Source organism: Saccopteryx bilineata, chromosome 9 (genome assembly GCF_036850765.1).
Source record: "Saccopteryx bilineata isolate mSacBil1 chromosome 9, mSacBil1_pri_phased_curated, whole genome shotgun sequence".
NCBI lineage: Eukaryota > Metazoa > Chordata > Mammalia > Chiroptera > Emballonuridae > Saccopteryx > Saccopteryx bilineata.
Genome location: NC_089498.1, coordinates 90,362,392 through 90,383,803, shown reverse-complemented (window position 1 = coordinate 90,383,803; position 21,412 = coordinate 90,362,392). Strand labels below are relative to the sequence as shown.

At 52.3% G+C, this 21,412-nt stretch overlaps 1 protein-coding gene across 2 annotated transcripts; it reads left to right on the top strand.

Annotated features, from left to right (window-relative positions):
* Positions 1-174: 174 nt before the first annotated feature.
* On the top strand, positions 175-18,033 carry MMRN2 (multimerin 2). 2 transcript variants are annotated; one of them, XM_066242900.1, is made up of 7 exons: positions 186-1,034; positions 10,499-10,627; positions 10,713-10,819; positions 10,921-11,001; positions 11,745-11,909; positions 12,059-13,771; positions 16,832-18,030. In XM_066242900.1, exons 1-7 carry the CDS (start codon positions 877-879, stop codon positions 17,215-17,217), a joined length of 2,739 nt encoding a protein of 912 aa, XP_066098997.1. In that variant the 5' UTR covers positions 186-876; the 3' UTR covers positions 17,218-18,030. The 2 variants fall into 2 exon arrangements, with proteins under 2 accessions (XP_066098998.1, XP_066098997.1); XM_066242901.1 differs by lacking the exon at positions 10,499-10,627 and having other exon boundaries at positions 175-1,034; positions 16,832-18,033.
* Positions 18,034-21,412: the final 3,379 nt, after the last annotated feature.

Sequence of the window (21,412 nt, the reverse complement as noted above, 5' to 3'; positions counted from 1 at the left end):
GTGGGGCGGAGGCGGGCGGGCGGGAGGGAGGGAAGCAGAGAGGCAGAACAGAGGCTGACAGCAGGGTCCAGGTCCCCTGGGCCACTGGTGCCATAGCCCCCCTTTCCTGCCCCTGCCTTCCCCAGAGGGGCTGCAGAGGTCTAGACACACCCTTATCCATCACTGCCTCTCAGCCATTCACTGCACTACCCACCCACAGGGATGGCTCTGGCCCGGTGCTCTCAGACCTGGGACGGTCGTGTCTGTGACATCTGAGATATGAGAGGAGGAGTCTTTGTCACCAGCATCCAGGTAGGGTAGGGGTCAGGCCAACCTCCCAGACTGGCCTCCCAGTCACTCACTGTGGAGTCCCGTCTTGGGGCTATGAAGAGGTAAAGTGCAGGAGCTAGGATGGAGCCCACAAAGGCTTCCCCATGCCGGGGCCTCTGGTGACACCTGGGAGGCCCTCAGACAGCCGCTTCTCCTCACCTGCTGGCTCCCACAGCCTGGTGGCTACTGGCGCAGAGCAGGTGAGGAGTGCCCCCCACTTCCTGGCTGCCAGCATGGATGCGCAGCAGTTTCCTGAGGATACCAACCGCTTCCTGTAGCCGCCCCTCATCCTTGTGCTCTTCTCCTGACTTCCATGGGGACATGATCCTTGCGCCTCCCACACTTCTGACCCGAATCCTCTCAGTGCACAGCAACAGGCTGGGTTGTTGGCTGCCTCTGTCGAGGTGGGAAGTTGTGTGTGTGTGTGTGTGTGTGTGTCCAAAGTACCGGGTAGGCTGGCCTAGGCCGCTTCCTCTCTTTGTTGTCCTCAGCTTTCTTTTCCTTCTACACTTAACTTGAAGCAGTTTCTGGAATCACTGGCAGAGGCTGAGCCTTCCCACTGCCAAGATGATCCTGACACTGCTGCTCAGCCTTGGGGGTCTGGGCCCTGCCTTGGGGGTCTGGGCCCAGGCCCCTGGAACTGGGTTCACTGACCCACACAGCCCCAGACTGCCTGGGGTCTGGAGAGTAGAGGCTGAGGACACCGGCAAGGACTCCATCAGACGGTAAGGAGGGGCCTGGCCCTCATGGGTGGTCTGGGGTAGGATCTGGGTCCCCACTCAGCCAGAGCAGTGGCTCGCTAGACCTGTTAGTCATCTGTGAAACAGGCTAATATTACCTATCGGCTGGACAGTTGTGAGGCTGAATGGGGTGCTAAGTGCCAGGGTCCCCTTCAAGAGGCCACCCCCAGACTGGGTACCCCAGGGAACTTCCTGGGCCCCCCAGGAAACTTCATGTGACCTGTGGCAGAAAAAGGGCCTGGAGGATGGGCAGGGCAGGAGCATTCCTTGCCACCAGCTGCCTGGCATGACCTGGTTCTGAGAGTGAGCAGCGTTCAGAGAGGGTGCCCTGCTCTAACTCCAGCACAGAAAGGAGGTGTGGCACCCAGCGGACTCTGCTTTGGTGCCCTCTGGGAATGGGCGGGTGGTCCTAGCCCGGAACCACGACACGGGCTCCCAGGGCCAGGGCTTCTCCTGCTGAGAAGGTGCCAAGCTTGTGGGTCCCTCCTCAGGGCGCCCCACTGTCCACAGCAGCAGCTGTTTACTGGCCAGGCACCTGGTCATGTGTTATCTCAGTTAATCCTCCTCACAGTCCCAGTTACAGAGAAGAAACTTGGGTCTCAGAGGCTAAGCAGCTGGCCCAAGGCCACAAAGCTAAGGACAGCCTGAACCAGGACCCGAATCAGTCCATTCTCTGGGCCTTGGCATATTCAAAGGCAGCCCTGGCCCCCAGATGTGCATACTCCCCCACTCACTGGTGCCCCCTTCTGACTTGACTGTGGACATCCACATGAATTTGGAGGGTAAGAAGGGGCAAGTCACACCTACCCAGTCTCCCAGCTGTCTGACGCCGTTGTGTTGGTGTACAGAATGAATCTGCCCAGTTCTACACAGCCTGACTCTTCACAGGGAATGTTTGCCGGACACTTCCTTGAAAGCAGGTTTGACTGGGGAGGCAGAAGGGTGAGAGTGAGCAAGTGCACACTGACCCTTAGTGAGGGGCGGGCTGGCCATGTGGGGAGGAGTTGCCCCAAGATGGACTAGAGATGCATTCCCACCCTGCCCCCAGTGCTGCTCAGAGCTGGGAGGCACAGGGGACTCTTGGTGAGGAGCCCAGCCACCGGCTCTGACTTCAGGACCAAGCACAGAGCCTCCTCTTCCCAGAGCCATTAGCTCCATGACCAAGTTTCTGTGGTCGATAAAAGGGAGGATGAGGAGCCCACATAGATGGGAAGGAAGTAGGAGATGCTCCTCTTTCTCTCCAACCTCTTAGCTTTGGGTGGGTCCACGTTCCCTCAGCCCCAGGGAGGTGGCCTCTGGGTTGCTCGTGGGCTGCCCTGCGGTAGCTGCCCAGACATTGTCTGGGGGTCCCAGTGTGTGCAATGTGTGCACAGGTGTGCACAAGGGTACCTTGGCCCAGGAATTTCCAGGCAGGTGTCCCAAGGGACTCCACAGCCCAGAAGCTCTGGTTCCCACCAGCCAAGCCTAGGTTGTCAAGGCCTCCGGAAGGGCCAGAGGGGCTGGTGACAAAGGAAGGAAGCGCTGTGCAGTTTCCTCGGGCTGATTACTTCCCATGCTCCTGTGAAGGGAGGAGCAGAAACGCTGTCCCTCCTCCTGCAGCAGGGGAAGGGCATGTCCAACAGGCGTTCTGCACTCAGGCAGGGGCACCGGCACCGTCAGCCACAAGCCCAGAGGACCCCCTCCGCTGCTGCCAGAGCCAGACCTCCTGCTGTGCATTTGCACCTTATGCTGGTTTCCAAGGTCCAGGCCAGGACAGGCCCTGGTCACAGACCCAGATAAGACCCTTTGCAAGGAGAAAGTTGAACACAAGAACTCTCCAAGCTTGTATTGAATTTTTATGAGTTTATTTGAGCCAAACTAACAGCAATTGCCAGGAAGCAAAATCTCAATGGATTGAGAAAATGCTCCAGAGATGGGTAGTTTTGCAGCTTGCTTAATACATTACAATCGAAGGAGGATAACATGAAATCCATTGGTGAGACAAAGGGAACGGGAGAAAGCACAGCGGGGATTGGATAAAAGGTAAAGTGGAGACACATGCTTCTTTTCCACTGGTAGATACAGGAGAGTTCAGACTAACAACGCAGAGATGGTATGTGGGGTCCAGACAACAACGAGAGACTCCGTGGCCTCCTCTGGGTGGCTGTGCCCTGAGAGGTCTGGAAAAGGCGATCACGCTGACATCCCAAAGGTTTGTTATCTTAGATGCAAAAAGACAATAGTCAGGTAATGACTGACCTTTGTCAAGGAAGCTACTGGCCTAGGATGTGACTATCCCCCATGGCCCAATTTTAGTTAGGGATTTTTATGTTCAGACCATCTTATGTGGTTACTTTTAGTCTGAGTTTGTGGGGCCCACCATGCTGGCATGCCCTGACCTTTTCAGGCTTAGTATGTGGTCCCTTTTTGTTGTCCACAAACAAACAACTTGGTACCCAATGCCAGGTCCTGGGGTGGAGGAGGGATGTAGTTGAGTGCTTCTTAGGTGTCCGGGGACCCCAAGGGGCAGGGCTCAGTGACCTAGAAACATGGTTATTGGACTCCTTGTTGGAAGAGACTCTTTTGTGCTCCTTGGCTTTGGTGGGAGTGGAGAACTGCAGTTTAGGACAGGAGCTTCTCAGAGGGAGGATAGAGCCTGCAGAAGGAACTGCTGAGACCCAAGCAAGGTGACCCATGTCCACATTGTTGTGACAGTGCTGAAGCCGCCACTGTTCTCTCCACTTTACATGTTGTGAGGCTTGGGGTGGGGAAACCTGCCACCAGGGCACACAACTCCCAAGAGACAGGTCAGAGCTGGGGCCCACACCTGCTGGGCTGCAGGTCCAAGGTGCCTCTGTCCTGTCTCCCCCTAGACGGCTGGGGTTTTAGAAGACATTACGCCAGCACTGGGTCTGGCCCTAGCCCACGGAACCAGCTTCTCCTGACCCATGCTCAAGAAGCATCGGTGGTTTTGCAGCTGGGGCACAGAGGAGTCATGCGTATCCCTGGGGGTCCCACAAGGTCAGGATGGAGCCCAGGCCTGCAGCTGTCCCTCCTGCATCCATTCTGCTGTCATAGGCACAGGGACATGAGCATAAAGTGGGAAGAGCCCCACTGGCTAGAGTTATGCTCAGAGAACCCTAGCTCTGGGCTGGGTTCCAAGTGGGCCTCAGGCGCCTCTGACCTTTCTAGGTCAGAGACAATGCCTTATAAAATTCACCCCTGGAGTGGTTATATTCCTTGTTACATTAGGGGCCTCAGAGAGCATGAATGCTGAGAACACGCCCTTCTTCCCAAAGACTTCAGAGGCAGCTGGAGGTGGGTTTTACTGGTCAGTTAAGAGGCACTTAAGTGTCCCAGGGGGCAGGGACAGCAGCACATCCATAATTCAGGAGTCTCTAACAGCCCTTTCCCTGTAAGAGGCTCTCTGCTTCCTCACAGCCCTCCTCTCTCCCCCCAAGGAGGGGCTGGAAGTGGGAATTTTCTCCACCTTTCCAGAACTAGTAGGGGGTGGGTGGGTTTGCCCTCCACTAGTAGAGGAGGGGAGGGCAGGGGAGGGGAGCAGAGCTCAGGCCACCCAGCTCCCATTAGAAGTTCTGAGAAGGTCAGCCACCTCCCTCCTGCCTGGGACTGGGCATCAGGTCTGGGCCATGTGAGAGGCCCGAGCGAGGCCTGCACACAGTCAGAGGCCCCCCACACTCACTTCTAGGCTGGTGCCTGCCTCTCAGTGGACCAGTGGAAGATGAGGACGCAGAGGGCACAAGCCTGAGACCAGGAGGCAGTGGAAACAATGGGGTACCTCAGTGAGCTGGCTTTTGGGCGTGGGGAGGGGTTGCTCAGAGGGCCAGCAAGAAGCTGCCAAGAGCTGGAGGAAACCGAAGCAAGGGTCAGGAATGCTCCCAGGCTTCGGGGCCAGCAGCCTGGCCTGTGCCAAGGGGACGGGCTGCCAGAGGAGGGGAGTGTGGGCATGGAGAGAAAGTGCTTGGCAGGAAGGGTGGGTGGTATCGCTTTTAGTTCAGGAACTCTAGGTGGAAAGTCCCAGTCACTGCCTGGCAGGCTGGACCAGGCCTCTCAGACCTTGTGGAACAATTCGGAGGGTGTGCAAGGAGTGAACTTTGTTTTGAGTGAGTTTCTCAACCTTTGGACTTACTGACATTTAGGACTGGCTGATTCTTTATTGTGCAGGGTTGTGCTGTGTGCACTGTAGGGCTCTGAGCAGCATCTTGGGCCTCCACCCACCAGCTGCCGTTAGCACTCCCACCTTCCCAGTTGCGACAACTATACATGTCTCCAGAGGTTGCCAAATAAGCCTGGGGGGAAGCCCTAATTTAAAACTACTGGTTCAGAGAAATTCTTTCTCTAGGGCTGAGCCTATGTTCCAGGGATTTCCATGGGGCTCCAAGTAGGGGTCCCAGTTTCTGGTCCTTGGAACAGTCTGTGCAGGATGAGCTCGGGCCCAGCACTTCCACAGTCCACTGGTCCAGTGTTGAGTGAATATTCTCTGCTTAAAATCAGGGCCAGCTGCATAGGCATATGACTTCAGTAGCCTACACAGCACTTGGCACTCAGAAGAGCTCCATACTTGGTTTCATCTCTGTTGTTGACTTGCAATTTCCTTTTGTACTGCACTCACAGATTGATGTGGTCTGTCTTGTGTAAAATATTTACTGTCCTCCCCTTTACAGAAAAATATTGCTGACCCTCTAGGGTAGAGTCAAACCTTCTACAAAATTTGTTGAGCCAATCAGAAGCCCCAGGGCCCTGCTCCTCACCTTTCTCTCTCTGCATTATGTATGTACGATTCAGCGCTCATTCCTACTCCATATCCCAGCCCCAACATGCGTGTATGCACATGTGCCTGGACCCACACCTCCTACCCATCATTTCCCCATATTGTCATTTGAGTGTTTACACTCATATGACTGCATGTGCTACTTAGAGTTGACACTTGGAAAAGGCTATGCCTTTCCCCCTGTACATTTTTGGTTTCCCTGAGAAAGCAATCGTCTTTTCTTCTTTTGCTTAGTTCACTATGTCTTTGTCACATTCCAAACTCTCAGCCATTTGGCTCACATCCAAACTCACCTTTTATCCATGTCAGGTGTTAGGCCACTGCCACCTGCATCTCCTTGGGGATGCCTCTCCCGGAGTTGCTGTCTGAACGGGCCTCTCACCCCTGCCCATCACTGTCCCGGGCTCTCCCGGCACCATGTCCCTTGGGGCTTCTGTTTCCTAAGCCGTGCTTTCCTCTTTCTTGGTGTTCTCTCCTGGGTTTTCTTGAGGTTTTGTTTTTTGAGGTTTTTTTTTGAAGCTCTCTATATTTATTTTCCAAATAATAGTTCCCATTTTTATAACAAATTAGCAAGATTTTATAAATTTTTATCACAATTCAGTTTTTTTTAAGACTTTGTTTATTGATTTTAGAGAGAGCAGAGAGAGAAAGGTGGGGAGCAGGGGGGCGAGTGGAAAGCATTAACCTGTAGTTGCTTCTCACGTGTGCCTTGATCGGGCAAGCTGGCAGTTTCAAACCAGGGACCTCAGTGCTGCAGGTCGACGCTCTACCCACTAAGCCACCACAGGGCAGATGGCATTTTATGTTTTTGATGCAATTGTAAATGGGATTGTTTTTGGTTTCCCTTTCTTATACTTCATTATTGGTATATAAAAAATGCAACCAATTTCTGAATATCAATTTTTTATTCTGCAATTTTACTGAATTCATTTGTCAGTTCTAGTAATTTTTTTGATGGACTCTTTAGGGTTACCCATATATGGTATCATGTCATCTGCAAATAGTATCAGCTTTACTTCTTCCTTTTCAATTTGGATGCTTTGTTTGTCTTCTTCTTATGTGATTGCTGCACGAGTTCTACTCTGAATGTTTGGGAGAATTCACCTGTGAAGCCCTCTGGTCCAGGACTTTTGATAATTGGGAGTTTTTTTTTTAATTACAACTTTGATTTCTTTGGTTGTAATAGGATTCTTTTGATTCAGTTTTGGAAGATTGTTTCTAGAAATCTTTCCATTTCTTCTAGATTGTCCAATTTGTTGGCATGTAGTTGTTTGTAAAATTTTCTTGTATTTTTTTTTATTTCTGTGGAATTAGTTGTTACTTCTCTTTCGTTTCTGATTTTATTTATTTGGGTCTTCTCCCTCTTTTTTTCTTGATTAGTCTTGTTGAAAGTTTATCTTATTTATCTTTTCAAAGAACCAGCTCTTTGTTTTGTTGATCTTTTTAATTTTTATTTTATTATTTATTTATTTATTTTAATTTTTCTGAAGTGAGAAACAGGAGGCAGAAAGACAGACTCCCGCATGTGCGTGACCAAGATCCACCTGGCATGCCCACCAGGGGGTGATGTTCTGCCATTCTGAGGCCCTTGCTCCATTGCATCCGGAGCCATTCTAGCACCTGAGGTGGAGGCCATGGTGCTGTCCTAACCACCCAGGACAACTTTGCTCCAGTGGAGCCTTGGCTGCGGGAGGGGAAGAGAGAGATAGAAAGGAGAAGGGGAAGGGTGGAGAAGCAGATGGGCACTTCTCCTGTGTGCCCTGGCTGGGAATTGAACCCACGACATCCACACGCCAGGCCAATGGTCTGCCACTGAGCCAACCAGCCAGGACCTTATTTTATTTTTTTTAAGTGAGAGGAGGGGAGAAAGACAGATTCCCACAGGTGCCTCATCCAGGATCCAACCAGTAACACCCATCTGGGGCTGATGCTCAAATCAGCCAAGCTATCCTCAGCACCCAGGTTGATACTCTGACCAATTGAGCCACTGGCGATTAGAGAGAAAGAGGGAGAGGGAGGGGTGGAGATGCAGGTGGTCACTCCTCTTGTGTGCCCTGACCGAGGATTGAACCCTGGACATCTGCATGCTGGACTGACACTCTATCTCCTGAGCCAGCCAGCCAGGGGCTGTTCTCCCCCTTTTTAATAGCTTCCTTGTCTTATTTATTGGGTTCAGTAAGCTATCTTTTTAATTGAACAATATTAATGCAAACTTGAAAGAGGTTGTCTTCTCTCTGCATAGTCTTAGATCTCTCCAAGTTGATTTTCCTCTTGCTTGTTTTGACTTCTCTCTTTTGTAACAAATTCTTCTCAGAAGTCAGCCTCGGATGTCCACCCAGTTAAGAGCAGAGAGACTGAGAAGCTCTTTGGAAGCTGAGTGTACAGACAAGGCTTCCTGATCTGTTTTGCTGTCGGTTGTTCTGTGAGGCTGTTTCACTAGTGAAACCTGTGATGTTAGTGTCTTTGGTCTTTCCTCCTGAGCAGGGTCATTTTCTTGACAGTCTCATTCAATCAGCTGTCAAGAGGGTAAAGTCTGGCTTCCAGGCTTCTGGGAGCCAAGCAGGAAGGCACGCTTGTTGTTAATATTCAGGGTCTCATGAAAAGGAGCCGCAAAGGAATGAGGCAGCAATAATACTGCAAGTGGAGAACCCCAATCTCTCCAGGATTGAGGTGCCTTAGAGATCAGTTATCCAATTTATTAAGCAGAAACATGACATCATGTGTAAGAAACTAATAAGCAGAATACAGTGTACAATTTTATCATTTAGTTTTGCAAAACTGATTGCTCTTGCCCTTCCTGAGACATAACATCATACCATCTGCTGTCTGATTCCTGACCTGCAGAAAGCTCCAGCAGGGCCAAGCATCGCATCCTTGAGGCCTTCCTGGATGGGCGACTGCCTTCAGTCCTGTGTGCTTGGTCTCGACCTTCACTTCCTCAGGATGCGGACAGAAAGTCACTCGGGGCTTTGGCTTTCCTCCAACACACACTGCTGGAGGGGTTGCCTCTGCACTCAGAATAGATGTGGTCCCTCAGTCTACCCCAACTCTTTACTGCCCTCCCCAGCAGCGTCCCTGTGTGATTGTGCTTGAAGGCCCCGAGACGGAGATCAGCTCCAGACTGTAAAAGCCCAGCCCCAATAGCCATGCCATCTCCAAGGTCCCTGAACATTGCTCTGAAGAGCTCACAGATGTGGCCATTCTTCTCCATACCCACCAGCACCCTCTGGTGCAAGCTGCCACCTCTCTGACCTAGAATCTTGACACAACCACTTAAGTCTTGCTCCCTCCTGTCCCTTCTGCACCCACAAAGGAGTGAGGGTGGCTCTTTCATGTCAGTTCCTTGCTTAAACCTCTCCATGACTTCTCATGTCTTCAGGACATAGTTCTGCACCTCAGCTGACACTCAAGGTCTCCACCATCTGTGTGTGTGTGTGTGTGTGTGTGTGTGTGTGTGTGTGTGTGTGTGTGTATTACCTCCACAGCCTCTACTAAGTAGCCTCTTCTGCACCTCCCACTCTCTGTACCTCTGAGGAGCCATGCACCTTTGTCAGAGCTCCTGGTGATTCACCTCACTTCTCTGTGTAAGATGCAGAAAGATGCAGACCAACTATCACCTTCTCATGAAAGTCTCCATAGATCATAGTGCCTACAATTGTCTGCTCTTCTTGGGACCCTGAAAGAAAAGTCTTCACTTTCATATCAGCACTGAGAGCTTCTGAGCTGGAGCCCAGTACCCGGTGCACAAGAGGTGCTGAGCTGAACTGAGTCAGGGAGGTCATTGCCACTTTCAAGTCTGGAGAGCGCGGCTTGGGGAGCCGACTGTGGGGAAAAAGGCTTTCTATTGAGGCCATCAAGTCAGCCACTGGGTCAGTGAGCTCAGGCTCCATCAGCAGTGAGCATCTCCCCACTCTTGGACCTGCAAGGCACCCAAGAGGGCTACCTCCTGGTATTCAGGATGTTGAGCTCTCCCCTAAAACCACCCTGTAGGACCTTGATGTGGGTGGCTTTTCCCAGAGAAGTCTATTTACATACTGGCCATAATGGGGCGTAACTAGGGAGCAAATGCCCTTCCTGTGGCCAGGTCTCTTGTGAGAAAAGATGTGAGTGGCGACTGGGGAGGCCCGGGGGACAGTGGTGCAATGGTCACTGAACACCTATCAGGAGCCAGGTGCTAGATACCCATCTGCCCACCGGAAGGAGGGTATTAAAGTCTCCACTAAACAGATGGAGAATGGAAACTCTTCAAACGCCTTGTTCAAGGTCACAACCAGCAAGTGTAAAGGTCAAACCCAGTACTCTCAGGCCCAGTGGCACCATGCTGCTTCCCTGGTCCCGGAGGAAACAGAGAGAGTTCTTCCTGCCTCTGTGGATAATTTTGCTGTGTAACTTTTGGGGGGCTCCTCAGCCTCTCTGTGCTGGCCCTGGGGAGGCTCCCTGGAAAGCGGTGGAACGGGTGCCCTTGCGGGGTTTGTGGAGCTCTTGCTCTGGAGCTGAGGGATGAATGATTGGGCATGCCCTTCTCAAGCAGATGGATCCCAGAATCCCTGGCATCGTGTGGGGAAGGAAGGCAGGGGCTGGCGCACTCTGCCCTGGCATTTCCTGCTGACTTCCAGGAAGGGTTGTGGTGTACTTGGGCTTGGCTCAGCAGCCCTCCCTTCTGGCTTGATTTTTCCAGTAACTGGTGCCCCTACCAGAAGTCCAGGCTGGTCACCTTTGTAGCCGCGTGCAAAACAGAGAAATTCCTCATTCACTCCCAGCAGCCGTGTCCACAGGGAGCTTCGGACTGCCAGAGAGTCCAAGTCGTGTGAGTGGGGCAGGTCGGGAGAGGCCACTGGTCCAGTCCCTGCACTGCTCACCCTGAAGTCACTGAGCCGGTTCTCTTCCTCCAGGTACCGTGTGGCCCACAAGCCGGTGTACCAGGTCAAGCAGAAGGTGCTGACCTCTGTGGTCTGGAGGTGCTGCCTGGGCTTTGCTGGTTCCGACTGCCAGCACCATGGTAGGGCTCCTGTGGTCCCCTCCCACCTCAACCTCGGATTCCATATGTCAGGCAGTTCTCCTGACCTCTTGGGGTCAATATCTGATGCCTCTTCTCTGCAGATCCCACTACAGTCCCTGAGCCTGCAGATCCAGGCGACGCCCTCCAGGAGCGCTGGGAGGGGCCAGCTGGCCTTGCACCTGGTATGTTGCTTTACTGGAAGGGGCAGGCAGGCAGAAAGAACCCATGTGCTCGGCCCTTTCTCCTCTGATCAGGCAGTGCCAGTTCAGGAGAACTTTGCTCCCAGAATCAGCAGAGGCCTCTCTGCAGCCTCATATCACTCTGCTGCACACCGAGGAGGCCAGGTCCACAGGGCCAGCCCTTGGTGACCTGCCTGCTGGCAAAGCACATGCACCCCTTCCCTTGACCCCACATTCTAGGAAGGACAAGGTCAGCTGCCACCTTCCTTGCTCCCTAAACTGCGCAAGTTCCCATAGCTGGGAAGAAACCTTCCAACACCCTTGCTCCTCAGCCAGGGACAAGAAGTCACGCTGTACCTGTTCATGGGTCAGGAAGGAGACACACCAAGGGACCCCACTGGTTGGGCCTTTCGAGGTTGGACCAAGGCTGGGATGGAAATGAGCTTCATCGTGTGGTGAATGCCTACCTTGACAAGGGCTGTCTAGAATAATGTTGAGCGGCCACATTCACGTGGCTGAGGAGGGAAATGAGCCATGATTAATCAGTCATGTCTGCTGTGGGTGGGGGTGGCTGGGTGAGGTCTCACTTACCATGTAGTTGCCCTTCTGGGGCAAAAGGCTTCCAAGCTGCTGCTCAGAGGACATCAGCATTCACCAGTCTGCTCTCAATCCCAATTCTTCTCTGTACCTTATGATCTGCCCAGGCCTGGGAGTCAGCCCTCAACATTTCTTTTGTGTATCCTCAGGCCCCCTGGCTGCAGAGACCAGGGACATTATGGTACAGCAGGAACACCTGAGGAGAGCTCTCCAGAACGACATTCCCCTTAGGGCAGAGAGCCTCCCGGACCCAGGGAAGGCCCCGGCAGGCAACCCCACAGCCCCAACCTCTGAGGCAAATCAGACAGAGCTTGGTAAGTGGCAGGCTCTAAGGGCCGAGGAAGAACCTCATTAGTCCAAGGGGCTGAGTGGGCGGGGAAGCGGGAAGGGCCTTCCTCTAGCCCCCACCCAGGGAGGATGTCTGCTCTGTTAGGACTTGTGTCAAAACATGCATCTGTTGCAGAGTTTCCCAGCAGATCTTTGGAGCAAGTGCTGTATTTTAACCACCTTTGGAGTAGCTTTAACCAAAGCCTGCATAGCCTCTTTGAGACCGTAAGAAACCTTTCTCTGGACGTGGAGGCCAACCGACGGTCCATCAAGATGATCCAGGACAGCGCCGTGCCCAGGGCTGACTTCCAGGAGCTAGGTACAAAATTTGAGACAAAGGTCCAGGAGAATGCTCAGAGAGTGGGCCAGCTGCAGCAGGACATGGAGGACCGCCTGCAGGCCCAGCACCTTTCCCTGCACCACTTCCTCTCTGAGGTTCAGGCCAATGTGGACACCAAGTTGAAGAGGCTCCTGAAGGCCCAGGAGCACCTGGGGTTCAATGGCAGCCTGGTGGCGGGGGCAAGGCCAGAGCCGGAGAGCCTGCAGGCTAGACTGAGCCAGCTACAGAGGAACCTCTCTGCGCTGCACCTGGCCACCAGCCACAGGGAGGCGGAGGTACAGAGCACCCTGGCAGACATGAAGGTGACCCTCGCCCAGCACGTGAATGAGATCAAGGAGCTGTATTCCGAATCCGATGAGACTTTCGATCAGATCAACAAGGTGGAGCAGCAGCTGGAGAAGCTGCAGGTGAACCACCAGGAGCTGCGTGAGCTGAGGGTGATCCTGATGGAGAAGTCGCTTGTCGTGGAGGAGAACAAGGTGGAGACAGACCGACAGCTCCTGGAGCTCAACCTCACCCTGCAGCACCTGCTGGGTGGTCACGGGGACCTCATCAAGTACGTCAACGACTGCAACTGCCAGAAGCCCTCCTTCGGCCTGGACACCGCCCGGGAGGGCCAGAGGAACACCACGCGCGCCCTGCAGGACCCCCAGGTCAGCCTGGACGGGAGGAGCCAGCGGGACAACTCCTCCCTGCAGGCCCTTGGCCACACGGTGGCCGCCCTGTCGCGGGCGGTGGATGAACAGCAGGCGGAGGGCCGGCAGGCGCGGGCCGACAGGGCGCGGCTCCGCACCCAGCTGTGGGCGCTGAGCGGCGAGGCGGCGGCGCTGAAGGTGGCGGAGGGCGAGCTGCGCCTGGAGGCCCGTCAGCTGCGCAGCTCCTTCGCGGCCCTGCTGGAGGACGCGCTGCGGCACGAGGCCGTGCTGGCCGCACTCTTCGGGGAGGAGCTGCTGGTGTCCGAGGAGGCGCCCGGCCAGCTGCCCCTGCGTTACGAGCAGATCCGCACCGGCCTGCGGGACGCGGCCAGCGCGCTGCACGAGCAGGCGCTCGGTTGGGCCGCGCTGGCCGCCAGGGTGGCGGCCCTGGAGCAGGCGGCTGAGCGCCCGGAGCCCAACCAGGAAGCGGCGCCCGCGAAGGCCGGCGGGACAGACCGGGCGGGGCCGGCACAGGAGCCCCTGCACCCAGGGCCGTGCTGCGAGGCCCCTTGGGCTGCCGCCCTCAACAGCTCCCTGGAGGACCTCCACAGTGGGCTCGCCACCACCCAGCGCGGCCTGCAACAGCACCAGCAGCTCTTCCACAGCCTCTTCGGGAACTTCCAAGGGCTGGTGGCAGCCAATGCCAGCCTGGACCTGGAGAAGCTGCAGGCTATGCTGGGCAGGAAAGGGAAGAAGCTGCAAAAAGGCTTGGAAGCTTCCCGGAGGAGGGATAAGAAGCAAGTGGACTTTTTGGCCCATGCCCAAGTCAGAGGGCCAGTGTTCCGAGCCCTCGAAACGGAGTTCCGTGAGGCAGGTGAGTTCGTGGGCCCAGGGAGACCAGGCGAGTCTAGGAGGATAGGGCTGTCTGCAAGCCTCTCTTCTTCCGCCTCAGAGGGAGCCAAGGGTGAAAGAGAACAGGATGGTAGTCATGACTACTCTGGGCCTGTCTGGCCCTTGACAACCTTCTATTCAGGGCGAAAGGCATCTTCAGCTCCCTGGAGTAGAAGGAGTAGAGAAGTCTCAGGAACCATGAGCCAGCAGAACCCCTGCATTTGTAAACGTATGAGGCTATTCACCACTCTGACTGCAGAGCAGGGATGTGAACGCCTCCTTTGCCCCTGAACCTCAGATCCCTCCACCTCAGTTCTTCAGCCCCACCCCTACCCCCCAGGTGTCTTTAACCAGGTTATGGGTGGGGCTGGTATCATTTGCCATGGGCAGCACCCAGCAGGGGAAAGCCTTGGGCCCCAAAATGAGCTCATTCTGCTAACAGCTGGCCTATCTTTCTGCTCTGTGCTCAGTGCTCTGCAATGCCCTTCTTGGGCTTTGCCAGCGTTGAATCACTGCAGTAGCTCACTAATGCATTAATTCCCATTGCCATCTTACCTGAAACCAAGGCTTCTTCAGGGAACGTGTCCTGTTCACACGGCTAGTGAGAGGCACAGAGGACCCCTAACCCAGTCCAGCTGTCTCTAGGGCACTGGCTTCTGACTTAGGTGGTTGGTTCCTGCAGGGCCCTTGGGACCTGGGCCTGGGTACCTGATTCTGAGGCTGAAGCAATGTGCGGCCAAGCTTTCCCACGCTCTCCCTACATATCGCCCTGGGCGGGAGACCACTAGGCTCTGTGCTTCAAGTGACTCTCCCCTGCCAGAGGCAGGCCTGGTTCTGAAGCCACCTCCTTGTCCGGACATTCTATACCCTGCTGTAGCCTGGTGTGACCTTCCATTATGACCCCAGAGACCTGGGTCTCCCTGGGGATAGTGGGCAGAGCTCAGGCTCTAGCACCACTTGTCTCAGTTTCTCCCTCTGTAAAATGGGAGGATCACACCTATGTCAAAGGGTTGTTATGAAGACAAACATTAGTAGAAACCAGCCAATGTTTTCCCAACATCTTCAGGGCTGAGGCTGTGTCCACATACATTCTTTTATCTTTATTCCACTTGTGAGTGGTGCAAGGCGTCAGCTGCCGGATGGTTTAGGAATCTGAATTTACCACTACAATATTTTGTTTAAAAATTTTTTTTTTGCCTGATCAGGCGGTGGTGCAGTGGATAGAGTGTCGGACTGGGATGCGGAGGACCCAGGTTCAAGACCCCGAGGTCACCAGCTTGAGCGTGGGCTCATCTGGTTTGACCAAAGCTTGCTAGCTTGGACCCAAGGTCGCTGGCTTGAGCAAGGGGTTACTCAGTCTGCTGTAGCCCCATGGTCAAGGCACATATGAGAAAGCAATCAATGAACAACTAAAGTGCCACAACAAAAAACTGATGATTAATGCTTCTCATCTCTCTGTGTTCCTGTCTATCTGTCCTTATCTATCCCTCTCTCTGACTCTCGCTCTGTCTCTGTAAAAAAAAAAAAAAAAAAAAATTCCCTTAACATTAAAAATAAAAATTCCCCCTTATTTGTCTTGTAGGAAAGACATAGGGCTTGAATTTACAGCCTGCTGGGAAGCCAACTCTCTGGCTTCCTGCTTGCAAATCAGGAAGCACAATACTGCCTCCTTCCCGGGGCACGTTGTACCCACTGGCTGGTTAGAGGCTCCCTCTGAAGCTCTACCACAGGCTGGGGAAGCTGAATACAGGAGGACCGAGCACCTGCAGAGAAAGCGCTAGGCCGACCTTCATTAGGTTAGGCAAGTGCCCCACCTCCTGGTTACTGGGGGAACTGCGGGGCCAGCCTCCAGTCTTAGATGTGACACAATCCTACACAAATGGGAAACCTATTTTGAACTTTCTCAGAAATCTTCCAGAACTAGAGAAAAGCAAAGTTTTGTCATTTACAAGACCATTGCTGGACCAGGAGTCAAAGAGCTGGGGCTCTAGATCTGGGTCCTAAGTAATTATGCAAATTTGTTTCTCCTTTAGGCCTTGGTTTCATCCCCTGAGAAATGGGGGGAGGTGCTGAGAGAGAGAGAACGTGCACAAGTGTGTTAAGGGAACACCCAGAGAGCATGACCTCATCAGTGCCAAGGCCAACGTCATGGTCGCAACCCCTGTGGGACTCACCCTTCCACCCCACGTCCAGCAGCTGGGCTGGCTTCTTCCTTCCTTGTACCTTCACCATCTATGCCGAGTGCTTCCTCTAGCTCCATGCCTGTTCCATCCTGCATATCCTGATAAGGCTGGCTAAAGTGCTCCTTCAAGTGGAAGGAGAACCAGAAGTCAGGGAATCCAAGGACAGCTCCTAGTCTGATGATTTATTAGTGTCATCTGAAGCAAGCTTTCCCTTTCTGGTCTGCTTCCCCACCTGTAACCCAGGGCTTTCTCTGTGAAGCATTCTGAAAACATTCAGATGACCAGCGTAGATGGACTTGTCTCCCCTGGTCCCACTGGCTCTTTCCTGCTCTCTCTAAAGTTCTGAGCCTGACATCCGATAGGAACCATCTTCACTGTCCCTTAGGTCTCTCACCAGTGTTGGTACTGTTATCTTGAGGATAGGTAGGTCTGTTTTCTCTTTTCCTTGGGTATCTCAAGATTGCTAGCAGGTGGCAGTAATATGAGAGTTAGAAGCTTGGCTTCCTGTCCCAGCCTGCCATTGACAAACCTTGGACCAGGTAAGCCCTCAAGACTCAAAGCTTTCTCAGTCACGTACTTACGTCTCAAGGATGTCAGAAGGAAAAGGGGTCAGACAAGCGCTTTTTACAAAGGCACACCAGTAGAGACAACAGATTTATATTTTTCTTTCTCTCAACTAGTGAAATACTAAGAATTGGCCCGTTAGCTCCCACTCTCTGAGATATGTTGCTATTGGGAACATCTAGGTTATCCAGCACTAGAGGCCTATTTATAATGTTAATAAAGTGAGGAAGGCAGATCTCATTTAATGTTCCATCCAAGGGAGTGAGTCACTTGAGCACTTTCCTTCTGCATTCCAGGATCCCCTGTAGCCTTCTATGCCAGCTTTTCAGAAGGGATGGCTGCCCTGCAGACGGTGAAGTTCAACACTACTTACATCAACTTAGGCAGAAGCTACTTTCCTGAAGATGGCTACTTCCAAGCACCTGAGCGTGGGGTCTACCTCTTTGCAGTGAGCATTGAATTTGGCCCAGGGCCAGGCACCGGGCAGCTGGTGTTTGGAGGTCACCACCAGACCCCTGTCTACACTGCTGAGGAGCAGAGGGGTGGAAGCACAGTAACCACCTTTGCTATGGCTGAGCTGCAAAAGGGTGAGAGAGTGTGGTTTGAGTTAACCCAGGGATCAATAACAAAGAGAAGCCTGTCAGGCACTGCTTTCGGGGGTTTCCTGATGTTCAAGACCTGAACCCTGGGCATAGCTGACCAGACGTTGTAGACTCGCCCAGCTCTGCTTGGCCTGTGGATCTGACCAGGGTTGGTCTGGAGACCAACCAAGTTGGTCTAGCTCTTCCCTGGAACCCTCTGCAAAGACAGTGGGCCTCCCTTGCACTGGGTTCAGGTATCTTAACAATGAGAAGGGCTGATATGCTTCTCTCTGGGCCGGGGAATGTGAAGCTTGCCCTGGTGTACCTTTGAGGTGGCATGGTTTGGGCTGCAGCTCCTTGTCACCCTTACTCCCCAGCTTCCTTGGTGTTCTGCACCTCTGTGGTCGGAAACTTCTGTGCAACACTAGGCCCTTCTCTAACTTCCTTGTATCCCTACTCTTACTCTAGAAAATCATTCTTTCCCAGGAGGTTGTTTAAAATAGAGGTGACATTTTGGACAATATTGGAAACCAGCCTCCAGTCACTACTACAGGGCGTAGGAAAAAAACCCAATGTGTTTGGTTGGCTTAACCAAAGGGAACATTGAATACCTTTTCCTCAGTCTCAATTCTTCCTTGAATTTGTCTGTAACTTTAACTTCTCTTCTTTTTTTCACACTCAACATGAACTATAACAAGCTTAGCTTTCACCTCTTTACTTTCCCCCCTGGCCTGACCACCCCCATTCTCACTAGAGTCTTTACCAGGAAGGGAGCTGAGGGAGGGAGGAAGGGAGCGAAAGAAGAATGTAAAAACTTCCCCTGATTTCATCATCTCCAGAATAAAACAATGTCCTTCAAATCTCTGCCTGGTTTACTTATGGAGAGAAAGAAAAAGAGTTGGTAGAGGAGGTAGAAATACGGGACAAAATGAAACTATTGGCAGTAAACGTGACTTTCATTATGCTAGGCCACCCTTCACTTCACAGTTCCAGCTAATTCTGCATGAAGCATGCAGAGGGGTCCACAGCAGGCATGATGTTACAGCGCAGCTCAGACTTGCGATTCTCCCGCCATTCCAATATATGGTTTTCAAAACATTACAGTCTCTAGAGCAAATGGGTGTAAAAAAGAAGTTATCTAGTAGTCAGAATATTTTTTTATTTTGGTCATAGGTAGCCCCTATTTGTTGACTATACTCTTCTCCATAAGAAAACCAGATTGGGCTGGGTAATGACAAGGTACAGAAGCTGGTTGTCAAGATTAACTAGGTTCCAGCCCTTCTCATGTTTTTCTAGGGATTGTTAATTCAGACTGCTCCTCTGAATTTACTCACCACTAAGGTTGGTTTGCTCAGTGTACTAAGACATCAGTGATAAAGAATCCATATGCCAGGCCATTCTGCCACGGATGGCTTGACACTGGGCTAAATCATCACCTTTCTTGAACTTTTCCCACCCATGTCATGAAGTGGTTGGTCTAAGAGTTCTTGTTAAACCCCTGCCCACCTGCCTGTCTCTCTAGCCAGGGTCTCTAACCCAGTGCAGTTCTGTTGCCAAGACCAATCCTGACCCAAGACAAGATGCATGTGGGCCACTCCTGGCCAGAGCCTGGAAAGGCAGGACCAGGGCACCCTTTCTGCTCAAAGGACCATGCAGGCCGTGTCCCCCTTCCGCTCGATCTTGCCATCACTGGCCAGGCTGTGCTGGAGACTAAGGGCAAACATTAGGGCAATACAGTCTCATCATTTCAGGCTTTCACTTGGAACGGGTTGCATGTGATAAGCAGAGTGGAGTGGACTGGTCTCCTCCAGAAAGAGCGCATGTCCTCCGACCTTCACAGAGCCGTGCTCTGCAGGGTGGTTGTGAACACAAGGCTACCGGGGAGTGCTCAGCAGCGGGGTCAGCCTGCCACCATGGCCAAGCCTCTGGGATGGCTAGAAAAACATGTTTCTTTCAGATGGACCCTTCCCAGAAAAACCTCACCAAACCTTAATATCAAGCTGAAGCACACTTTGTTTTAATACTTCTACAATTAGGGCTCTAAATCAGCACAAATCCTAAAGTTTACGTGATAAATTCCTTATCTCTACTAAGGCATCTAATATCTCTGGGTAGAGACCATCACTGCCTTCTGGTAGACGTCCTGTTACCTCACGCTTCACTTGTAGCATCCTCAACAAGACAGCTCCCTGAGTACACAGTAGGAGCGCACCTCCCCACACCTGAAGGGAAAAATATTTCAAAGATACCACTGGAAAACAAGAAAGGATACTTCAAACAGGTCAAGAAATTGTAATTCCTAGGAAAAATAGGAAGTAGAAAGGATCAAGTATGAAACAGCAATAGGAAATCATACTTTCAAACATTTAATCTGGTTGGAAAAATGTGATTTCAGAGGAGTCCACACCCGGCCCGTCAAACAGTGGAGGGGATGAGTGGGGGCAGCTGAAGCAGGGCAGTCAGCCCCCCCCCCTGACCTGTGCTAAGCAGCGAGTAGTAGTGGCCGTGGCCTCGAGTTAGAGCAGTGAAGGTCAATGCCGAGTCCCACGTTGGGGCAGCTACCGACCCTCTGACGGCAGGATGCTCCCACACCCTGAAGACACTTGTAACCGTATTGAGATCAAGGCCCAAGGGAATCAATTCAGAAACAGGGCTGTAAACCACAACATAATCTCAGAGTAACTCCCAACCTTTATTTCAGATACAGCACAGAAAGGGTGCCTTTCCATACAGTCTATAAACAATGTTTCTTAAATCTCTCCTCCCCTCCCTGAAGCTCCCCTGATACCCCATCTTTTTTTTTTTTTTTCCTTTGTATTTTTCTGAAGCTGGAAACGGGGAGAGACAGTCAGACAGACTCCCGCATGCGCCCGACCGGGATCCACCCGGCACGCCCACCAGGGGCGATTCTCTGCCCACCAGGGGGCGATGCTCTGCCGTGACCAGAGCCACTCTAGAGCCTGGGGCAGAGGCCAAGGAGCTATCCCCAGCGCCTGGGCCATCTTTGCTCCAATGGAGCCTCAGCTGCGGAAGGGGAAGAGAGAGACAGAGAGGAAGGAGGGGGTGGGGGTGGAGAAGCAAATGGGCGCTTCTCCTGTGTGCCCTGGCCGGGAATCGAACCCGGGTCCCCTGCACGCCAGGCCGACGCTCTACCGCTGAGACAACCGGCCAGGGCCTGATACCCCATCTTGACCCTGAAAACACCCAAAACTCTGAGCACCAACTCACATCCTCCTCCATCAAGAATCTTCCCCAAACCTGACTTGACTATGAGAGACTTGTGGAGTGTGGAGGAAGTAGAGTCATAGTGTGGGAGAGAGCCCAGACCCTCTTGAGTAGGTAAGAAGAGAGGGAGAATTACTGATATTTGCTCTAACAAACAGCTCCTTTCCTACCACTCCCTGATAAAAAGGGAATCAGAGGAACATGGAGCTGTGGTGAGCAGGAACCCACTAACACAGAGTTCAGCAGCGCACTCCAAGTTCCTATCATTTGTGGGAAATTAGCATCATGAACAAGATCCAAAACTCAACACACTAAAGTGTCTGAAATATATAAATCTCTAGAAACAAAACAGAAACTTGCAAACATAAATCTTTGTTATCTGTCACCCAGATCCTAGTCTCTAAATATCATCTCCCCTAAAGGGAACCAGAGAGCCTTTGAGGAAGGGCTGGCCGGGGCAGGGCAAGTAGCAGATGAGCCTGGAACAGCATACTGTGCTAAGGAGTGCTTAAAATTAACAGGCACACAGCCGAAGAGCTCAGGAGCCAGTGTGAACAGCTAGTAGCCAAGTCTGGGTCCTTTTGAACATCAGAACAAATGAATCCAATGAATAAAATAAAAATCCACAAGTCCAGAGTGACAGTAAGGAGACACACCCCATGGTGTCCTGATGGGATGCCCTGAGAAACTTTTACTCTAGAAAATGCCATGATCATAACAGGTAAGAGCTGGAGACCTGCTTCAAACTGAAGGAGAATAAGGAGACATGACATAGAAATGCAAGACCTGGACAGAAAATGTCCTCTTAGGGATTCGCTAGAACATTTGGCAGAACCTCAGCAGGGCTGGAGATGACAGTTGCAGATGATTATGGTAGAGTTTCCTTTCTTGCTTTTGATAATTATACATAATTAGTTACATCATAGAATATCCCTGAAGTCTTTAGAGACAGAAGCATAATCTCTGCAATTTACTCCAAGTAGTTAAAAAAAAGGATGTGTATATATGTGGGTATAACACAGATTCTAAAAAGAGCCTTTGTAATTCTTGTACACACACACACAGAATGAA